At 35.8% G+C, this 9,651-nt stretch overlaps 1 protein-coding gene across 3 annotated transcripts in view; it reads left to right on the top strand.

Annotated features, from left to right (window-relative positions):
* LOC103921045 (chromosome unknown open reading frame, human C9orf72) overlaps positions 1 to 9,032 on the top strand; it is a 13,798-nt gene extending 4,766 nt beyond the window's left edge. For 2 of the 3 annotated variants that reach the window (XM_009328944.1, XM_009328945.1), the window contains 7 exons: positions 515 to 579; positions 2,702 to 2,774; positions 6,135 to 6,251; positions 6,951 to 7,186; positions 7,707 to 7,764; positions 8,317 to 8,426; positions 8,509 to 9,032. In XM_009328944.1, the coding sequence (XP_009327219.1) occupies positions 515 to 579; positions 2,702 to 2,774; positions 6,135 to 6,251; positions 6,951 to 7,186; positions 7,707 to 7,764; positions 8,317 to 8,426; positions 8,509 to 8,695 (846 nt within the window). In that variant the 3' untranslated portion in view covers positions 8,696 to 9,032. Of the gene's footprint in view, positions 1 to 514; positions 580 to 2,701; positions 2,775 to 6,134; positions 6,252 to 6,950; positions 7,187 to 7,706; positions 7,765 to 8,316; positions 8,427 to 8,508 lie in introns of those variants that run through there. The other variant, XM_009328946.1, reaches the window with a different exon arrangement.
* The last annotated feature ends 619 nt before the right edge of the window (positions 9,033 to 9,651 follow it).

A 9,651-nucleotide genomic window follows, 5' to 3' on the forward strand; every position in this document is an offset into this window, starting at 1 on the left:
AACATAACTGTTTTAGTTTGGTAAATACAACAGTACTAGCAGTGGTTTTTATGGTCAGCACTTAGCAAAATTGACTGTGTAGGATGATACCGTTTTTAAGAGTGGAGTGGAAAGGCTATTTGATGCAAAACAAAATGAATGGGGAGGTAAATGGTTTTAATGTTAATACCTGTTTCAGTGTGGTTTAATGAAGAAGTTGACTTCTTCTCATGGAAGAAGTCAAAGTGGTCTCACATGCACTAATTTAAAGTATTCTGGACAAGATTATAGAAAAAAACCTGGGAGGAATCTGGCTTCTGAAGAACATTTAATAATCCAGTGACTTTCTCATTTTCAAAATGCTTTGGCTGAAGTCAGAAGGTCTTTTTAAGGGGGTGCTTTTTTGGGCAGTCTTAACAGCTTAGCTTAAATAGTTCCCAAACAGTTCTCACCTATCATTAAAAACAAAAATCAATTAATTGGAAGGTGTTGCAGATCCTTGTCTAACCTTTGTTTATATTTACTTGCATTTCAGATAAGTGACACAGTGCTAAACGATGACGACATTGGGGATAGTTGCCATGAAGGCTTTCTGCTCAAGTATGAACTTCAGTTTTGATTTATGCTGTAGTAAAATGGTTTAAACTCGTGTGTGCATATATATATATATAACTGCCTGTATGCACGTGTGAATATGTATCAGATTAGAAAGGGGGAGGATGACATGTATTTGGCTTTTTGAGATTTTTGTCTAAAATGCAGTAGAAGTTGCTGTCTTTTTAGAAGAATGGCTCTGGGTTAATAGCTGCATCTCTATAGACTGTGTTGTCACAGAGTCATTTGCTTGATAATAGAATCCCTACCAAATGTAATTTTTCTTTGATACTTACGTTTAATTTTATGAGGATATAAGTCAAAGTCTTACATTTTTATGAAATACCTAAAAAACTGGGTTGTGTTTACTGCATAAACGATGAATAAGTGTCATTAATGATATGGTGTACGGAACCCTTATTACTAAATTGCATGTTTTTCTTTTTCCTTCCTGTTTTTAATGTGTAAGTGGAAGTAGTTGCACTTGAGAGCAACTTGGCCTTTTCCTGTGGGAAAGCGTATTTCATAGATTTTAACTGATGTTCTGTTACCTGTCAGAACATCTCTGGTGTAACTGCATTCATTTATGTAGTGCTTAGTGCCATCTATTTACACAGAGTCACATACACTTTCAGTACTACCGAAATTCATGTGCTAAATTAACTAATTCTTCACAATAATGTAGTATTTAGTTCCATAGAGGATTTGGGAAATAATGAAGTGAATACCATGGAATGGATTATTGTGAACAACTAGAGCCATTGATCCTACAATGATGAGCTGTTCTCATACCAAATGGAGATTTATTGGGCAGGTAGTAGACTGTAGGGTGTCAGTTAGCTCTTCTTGCTACTTCTCCCTGGAAATTTTGTCCTGAAAAAAAAAAAGAATTGCCCGTTTGTGTGAAGGGTCCAAATGCCTGCTTTTTAGCTTATCTGCAAAGCTTATCAGCTCGCCTAGGTTCAGATTTCAAGTCTTAAATATAATGTTGTATGGATTTATTTATACTTGTCATTGAATAAAAATTAGATTAAACTAAATAAACTGCCATACCAACAGTACCAACCTCTAAAATAAGCAACCATGCTTTCTTAGTAATTTCTAAATGAAACTGAACATCTATTTCTGCCCCAAAGGAAGAATTCCTAAGTATGCAGATGGCCTTAAATTTAACTCTTAGAATATACTTGATAAGATAAATAGTAGCAGGTCCACTATAAAGTCCACCTGTAGGATTTCAGAGTCTGAGTGTAGCTATTACAGTCATTGTCAATTAGGGGTGTTTATTAGAACTGGTTAATCATATACAATGCATCCTTCAGTAAGATAGCATAAATGCACTTTTGTATATTCACGGATATGGGACAAAATTTTTTAATAGTATCTAGACTTTCTAGGGTGTCTAGACTTTTTGAATCTGTGGGCCAGGTGTTGTTTGAGAAAGTGCGGGGGGGAAAGGGAGGATGAGGATAAGAAACCTCAACAGAATTTTCTTAAGGGCAACTTAAGAGTTCTCAAGGTTAGTCCAGGTATATTCACTGCAGCCTCCAAACTTAAGATAAACTAAATCAGATCTGTGCTGCTGGCAACTCACAAGACCAGATCACTCAACTTCCAGTATGCCTGTCTGTATTCTGAGGGACTCAAGCTTGTGACATGCTCTTGCCCATGTAGTTACCAAAAGTAGAACAGTTTACCTGCCAAGTGTCCCAAACTGGCTTCTGATCCACAGTTTCAGAAAATGATGACAACCATGGAACAGATCTTTCAAGATGCTTTCAAATCCTTCATTATTGATATGTCTTCGGTTACTTTAGATTAATTATTTTATACAGATTCTGTAACACAGTTAGACAGTAGCAGTAGACAGTTTTTGTTTGCTCTGTAACTGGTGTTTGGAGGTTCTGAGTGACAGTCTTTTTATTCATCAAAATGAAAATGTAGATACTGTCAAATTTTTGGATTTCAGCGGTAACCTACGCAGCTGTGTGAGGTCCTATGGGTATAGGCCTATAGGTATGGGCCTCTATTTATACTAGGAGCACTTCATTCTTCTTGTGAAGATGATAATTGTTTTATTTGAAAAGTCTGATTAAACATATTAACCTATGTTTGTTTTTATTTGCAGTGCAATTAGTTCACACCTGCAGACCTGTGGTTGTTCTGTAGTTGTAGGAAGCAGCGCAGAAAAAGTGAATAAGGTAATGCACTTTCTAATACACCAAACTTAAATGCTGATTGTTAGCAATGTTAGTGTGTTATTTGGAACGAGGTTTATCTGTAAACATACTTGAGGTTGAAGAAAGAAGGAATACCATTGTCTGGTTATCTTACTTCAGCTGATTGGTCTAGCAGTTGATAATTCTGCCTGAAAATTGCCTTATCGGTTGTATTCTGGCAACTATAAGAAAACCAATTTATTTAATTTAATTGATACTGTATATAAACCAGTAGTAAATGAGTCTGAGCTTTTAAAATTAGGTTTGTTAGCTAAAATGTACAAATTGAAGAGGTCTGAACTGGCTTGCCCAGTTCAGCTATGTCAATGGGTATTGTCCATGTACTCTTAAGAAATTAGTATCTGCATAATTTCTCTTACGCTGGGGAATAAATGTACTTCTGCATCATGAACTGCTTGTGTTTCATGGAACCTCAAAGCTGTTGAGTCTGTAGTCACACACACAGGCAAGCTTACCGGGACCTTAAACCATTCCAGCAATTCCAGCATTTTTTTCTTCATAGCGTTTGTGTTGGCTTCATCTCCAGTCTGTTTAAAACTTAATTGGTGAATAAGTGTACAGTTTACTGGTAGTTCTTAAATCAGGTTTGACTCAGCTTTCCAGAAGAACCAGAAAGAGGCAAAGTACAAACCCCTAAAACTGAGTCCTATAACAACAAAACACTCAGTGTGTCATGCTTGCTGGAGCACATCAGTAGGGATGATGTTTAGGAGCTTTCAGGTCTAGAAACAAGAAGCAGCATTAGCTGTACCTCTTAACGGGGAAGAGCATATACATCATTATGGTCTATTTGGGAGGAAAAAAGGTCACTTTTGGAAGGTGTCATTTCAGAACAAGAAAATAATTACATTTTTGTGGTAGACATTTTTTTCCCATGCTGTTATTAACTCTTGTAAGCTTGTTATGAAATATTTAATTTGAACCAATATGAAACTATCACCTGCACTGCTTTTCCTCTAATATTCTGGTGTAAATGGAGAGTTTCTTGATGCTTATTTTAAGCTCACCCAGTATGTGAAGGAAAAATCACATGAGGATGTTTTCCTTATTCAGAATTCTCCAAGTGCTTTTTTTATATACAGCTTTTTGATTATACCAAAATGCTAGTTTCAGATAAATTGAAAGCAATTCCTGGAAGAGATACACTTCTGTTTACTGTCCATTGAAATATTTCTTAAAGCATATTTCTTTTTAGCATAGTGCAATGTATCAGTGTTTTGTTCAGAGAGATTTCCCTTTGACTTGCATTCAATTAGGGTGTTACTCCATCCCTTCTAATAAAAACACTGACATTAATTTTCAGTTAGGATATTCAGAGACAAATGATGAAGAAAACTGTTGTTTTCTTCGTGAGAAAATGTATTTCACTAAACCAATTGCCTCTCTACTTTCACAGCTGAGTCCTTTAATAAACCTCTTTGATTCAGAATATCCCTGCAACTGGGAATGAAAAGAAGGGTTTCATAAAAGTGTGCAGTCCTAGAGCCTTCAGGTATTAGGTGCCACTGCACTTAATGAGTATACCAGTACTGCTGCGAGGGTAAGGTTCTGTGTAGTTGTGTAGCATTATAAGTTTTCAATTTACACTGGGGCCCCTGGACCATGCAATAACAATAGTCCCATGTCCTGAGACCATGACAAAGGTCCTACAGTGGTATATGTGGAGAAGCAGTATGTTCAGATAACTTCATTTTCTGACAGGGAATGTTTTTTTTATATAGGGCTTTTCTGTCTGATTATGTTTTTAATTGTGATGTACTAATTATTCAGCTCTGGTTTATTTTGTAACACTGAAACCTTCTTTTTTGAGGAAAAACTCGTTTTAATTCTCAATGTTGATGCCCTTTTTGATATACCTATGTATGTATCTGTGTGTATTGCTTCAATGTGAAATAAAGATTAAGAGCAGTGGGCCTGCTGAATATATTATATATTAATAGTAGGCTATACATATATTATGTATTTTACAGTATGTCGTGCTCCTTGCTGCAGTGAAATATGACAGTCGTCTTTTTAAAAAATTCAAGGCACCTTTAGTAAACCTGTGTTTTGAGATAAGCAGTTCGTGATGCTTTATAAAAATTGGGGGGAGGATGCATTGTTTTGTGTGTATTGGCAGTGACGGCAGAGCACCTCTGATCAAGTGAACAGTAAATGCTGATACTCAAATTAAAAATAATCACGAGCAACAGGGGAACCAGAGAAAAGAAAGTTCTCAGTTCTTAGCTGAAATCAGCTAACCACAGTTAATATGTATTGTTTCAGGGATGTAAGATCTGCACATGATTAAGTTAGCATAATAGAGGAAATGTTGAAGGTTTAAGTGGTTATAAAAAGCTTAAAGTTTATAGTTCATAAAATAATTAATTAAAAGGCTTTAAGGTCTAAATGGTTATGAGCGTGTATAATAATGTATTGATAAGCTAGGCACTATAGGAAAAAAACAGTCTGGAAGAATATGAGTCTCAAGATACATCCAGGGTAAAGTTTGTAAATTCTGCACAGGTTCTTAGCAGCAGTGTGCTCTTTGTGTCACAGTGTAATTGTTCTGAAGTAATTGTTTTCTTTATGGCATACTTTAGCTTTTCTTAAAGTAAAAAAAAACACCTATTGCATCTTGCTGAAGTGTCAAAAAGCATTAGTCAGAAACTAGGTTGTCATTCTTTTACATACTGCATAAACACTGTGCAAGAATAGAGCCTTCTCAAACACCTTACAGACACAGGTAGGACACCGCAGGTTAAGACTGAAAGATTAGCAGAATGGAATACATCTTGTATTTGGAGATGATTACTTGTAGCTGTTGCAGCACAGGAGTTTGAAAATGGATAATGAAGTACCTTTGTTGCTTTTAATGGAGAGTTTGAGGAAGTTACTGAGGAAATAAGCATGGATGCTTATATAGGAAATTGACTATGCCTGATTGGAGACAATAGCTGATGTTTCAATATGGAATGAATAAAATAAGAGGCTTAAAAGGCTAGGCGAGTAATTGCAGTAACTCATGTTTATGTAATAGGAAGAGGTAGCAGAAGGCAATAGTGATTTGTTCTACATAGTTGGCTAAAAAACAAATTTTGCCAAAAAGTGTTGGATTTTTTTCTCATTTGACAAGGAGTTGGAGTAATATGGCTTACAGCTTAATAATTTAAGCATGTCACTATTCTGTGACCTTGGTAAAGTTTTGGCTTTTCTAATAAGCATGATGAACTTTTTTGTTCATCATTTGAAATGCATAGTACATTCTAGTCAGAAATTGCATTTGAAAATCAGTCATTCCTTACATTTCCATGTTTTTCAAAACTGTTCTTTTTAATGCAGATTGTGAGAACATTGTGTCTGTTTCTTACGCCGTCAGAACGGAAGTGTTCTAGACTCTGTAGAAGTGAGTCGTCTTTCAAATATGAGTCAGGACTTTTTGTTCAAGGCTTACTCAAAGTAAGTACGCTTAGGAAAGTTCTATTCTTCTGTAGTTTAAGAAAATTCTTCAATGTATGGTCATGAACATGAACACATTCATGTTCAAAGAAATACCTCATCTTCCCTTGATTCCTTTCTGGCACTATAGCTTTCCTTGTAACTATCTGCATGTTAAAATTGCAAGCCAGTCTTTTCTCTACAACATCTGTTCCTTGAGTATTGTCCAGAATTGTTCCTATGCTTTGAGGTACAATAATAATAGTCTTTTGCCTACCGGGGGCTGGAATCCTAAAAGTCATTAAGTTTTTGTGTTGTACCAAAACCAAAAAAGAACAGTCCATCAGTCCTACAGTTCCCAAGTATTTTAAAAGGGCTGTAGCAATGGGTGAAGATGAATAGAAAAATAATGCTTCTGCTCTAACGAGCAATCTAAACTTATCAGATAAATATAATACTGTAATGTTAATGGGCTCATGAACCAGATGATGCAATACTGTAATATGCAGGTTACCTCAGTACCTGTTTTCACTGTTATATTAAGGGAATCATCCAGTATGAAGGACTTTTTACTGGGCTACAACCACCAGTTCTCTCAAACAAAACATGTCTACACAAATGGGATTTAAAATTTAGGCATGATGCTTTAATATTGTTTTGTTCCAATATAGCTTTGTTTAAAAAAGTAACTAGAAGAATAATGTTTTTTCACTAAAACAGGATGCAACAGGAAGCTTTGTGTTGCCCTTCCGTCAAGTAATGTATGCCCCATATCCTACTACACATATAGATGTAGATATCAATACAGTGAAGCAGATGCCCCCTTGTCATGAACACATCTATAACCAACGACGATATATGAGATCCGAGCTGACAGCATTTTGGAGAGCTAATTCAGATGAAGAAATGTCTCAAGATCATATTATCCACACAGATGAGAGTTTCACACCTGATTTGTATGTACTCCTTTCTCGCATCTCTCAAAGTTACTTGATTTTGGGACAAGAGAGTGAAGTAATACAGAGTGTACTTTCTAATAGAGTACATGAGTTTTTTTTGCTTTTAAGAAGCTCCTTCAGCTCTGGTAGTTGCATTCATTTTGGAGGAATTTACCAGTTCCATCAGTAGTTTTGTTGCATTAAATATTACTGAAATTCATTTTCAGTGATACTTATGACTGTGTTAGGCTACTTTTGTTGCCTGTTTAAATAGGGCTATAACAAAGCTAAGTGTATTTGACAGGGCCCAATGGCTTTCCTGGATTTAGTTCATTTCATCTGAAGGTTTTGCGTTAAGATTCTGTATTAGCTTTAAAAATAGCAGGATTATAATTCACTAGAATTAGTGAATTCATTGAATTCACTTTTAATTTCTGCCAGATTGTAAACAGTAATGCTGTTGCTGTGTGCAACTGCTGGACGGTTAGCGTCCCTTCATGGCATTACCTCACATGTTTGTTTGCTTTCTTTTCTATAGAAATGTCTTTCAAGATATCCTGCATCGAGATACATTAGTAAAAGCCTTCCTGGATCAGGTAATCATTGCTTTTTCAGAAAGAACAAGAGCTGAAGTTCAGTATTTTGAGCCTTAGTAACAGATAATTTAACATCAATAGATAATTTGTTGGCTTGGTAGCTCTTTTTCATACTAGTGCTATGATTCTTCTCTGCATAACTAGAGAAAAATACTTGTGTGATTTGTAGTATTAGTGTAATACTGAAAATCCTTCTTACATATGAAAAACAAAACACATTTTCTATTGCTGTGCATTTTCTCAATTACAGTATTGAGAAAGCTACCTGACTGGGCTTAATTTCAGATCATTTTAAAAAGGAAAATAATACTTTGTCCAAACAGAATTGTAAAACAGCTTAATTTGTTGCATATGAGCAGCTAGAAAACTAAGAAAAATTGTTGAGCATATCTACAAATCTGCTGTTAATGTGCCTGCTTTGCTATAATTAAGGATATGTTACATGTGTATGCAAGGTTTCTTTATATTCCACATTCTTAAAATTATTCTTGAATTTCCAGAATTGGAAATTTCTTGAATTTCTACCTAATTTTTTGCTATAATTCTTAACAGATCTTCCATCTGAAGCCCGGCTTGTCTCTAAGGAGTACTTTCCTTGCACAATTTCTGCTAGTCCTTCACAGAAAAGCCTTAACTTTAATAAAATACATAGAAGATGACACGTAAGTGAACAGATAATAAAAAGCAGGCTTTGAGAAACTTCCTCTGTTCTTTTTTACAATATCCTTTTTTATTTTCTTTCAGGCAAAAAGGAAAAAAACCTTTTAAGTCTCTTCGTAGCTTAAAGATAGATCTTGATTTAACAGCAGAGGGCGATCTTAACATAATAATGGCTTTGGCTGAGAAGATTAAACCAGGTCTACATTCCTTTATCTTTGGGAGGCCGTTCTACACTAGCGTACAAGAACGTGATATGCTCATGACGTTTTAAAGTTCTCCACTGCTAATGTGTAATATTGCAGTCTTGCACGGCACAAAAAGAAATCCGTCAGTGTGACCACCACGCTTGTGACAATCATTGACCTGTTTGAGGATGGATCATTAGGAGCACAGTAACACTACAGTCTCTCCGAAGCAGGAGGGGTCTTGTTAGAGGGAATATCAACTTAGGTAGACAAGCATGATTTTAATGAATCCGTCTCTTCTGTGTGCTTTTTTTAACAGTAAAAGTAAATGTTACCAGAGGTTCCTTTGCCATATGAGCTTAGTAGATAAATTTGAACATGTTTTGGTGTACAATAAAGGGAAGCATCTTAATTTTCTTTCCCCAGAGACTTCCTTCAGGTGTGTGTCAGTTTTTCCCTGTTCTGCCGTGTCACTACTTTTAGTGTTTCCACAGAAAACAATACATACGTCCTCTCTAATCAGGGAGGTTGTGGAATAGGGGCCTTCCAAGAATTTCAGAGAGTTTTTAAAAGTGTTTGTTGTCGTACAAATCTGAAATATGTCGTCCCTCATCTCCCTTTTTAACGCTACTGGCTCCTTCATTTAGAGCATTTAATTTGGGATTTTTAATATACTACAAAGTGCTATTCTTGTGTGCAAACTGTTGACTATTAGTAGCTTAAATAGCAGCACTCTGCACGGGGGAACTGGGTCATTATTTAAGCAGCTTTGTGCATGTAAGTGCCAACCAGGATATTCTGTCACAGATTGTTGGGCCATCCTGCAGTGAACTGTTCAGTGATCCAGCCTAACTGAGCTCTTTCAAAACACAAAACAGAAAACTTGTGTCATTCAGCAGCAGTTGTCAGTCTTTCTGTCTGTAAACTGCTGCTGGTTTTTCCATTGTCAGTTAGAATAAGGTTCAGATTAAAGTATTAGACCTTCCCAAAGAACACCAAGGTGATAGCCAAACTAGAAGATAAAACAGTAATTTTTTTTTCA

Source organism: Pygoscelis adeliae, unplaced genomic scaffold, assembly GCF_000699105.1.
Source record: "Pygoscelis adeliae isolate BGI_AS28 unplaced genomic scaffold, ASM69910v1 Scaffold127, whole genome shotgun sequence".
Taxonomy (NCBI): domain Eukaryota; kingdom Metazoa; phylum Chordata; class Aves; order Sphenisciformes; family Spheniscidae; genus Pygoscelis; species Pygoscelis adeliae.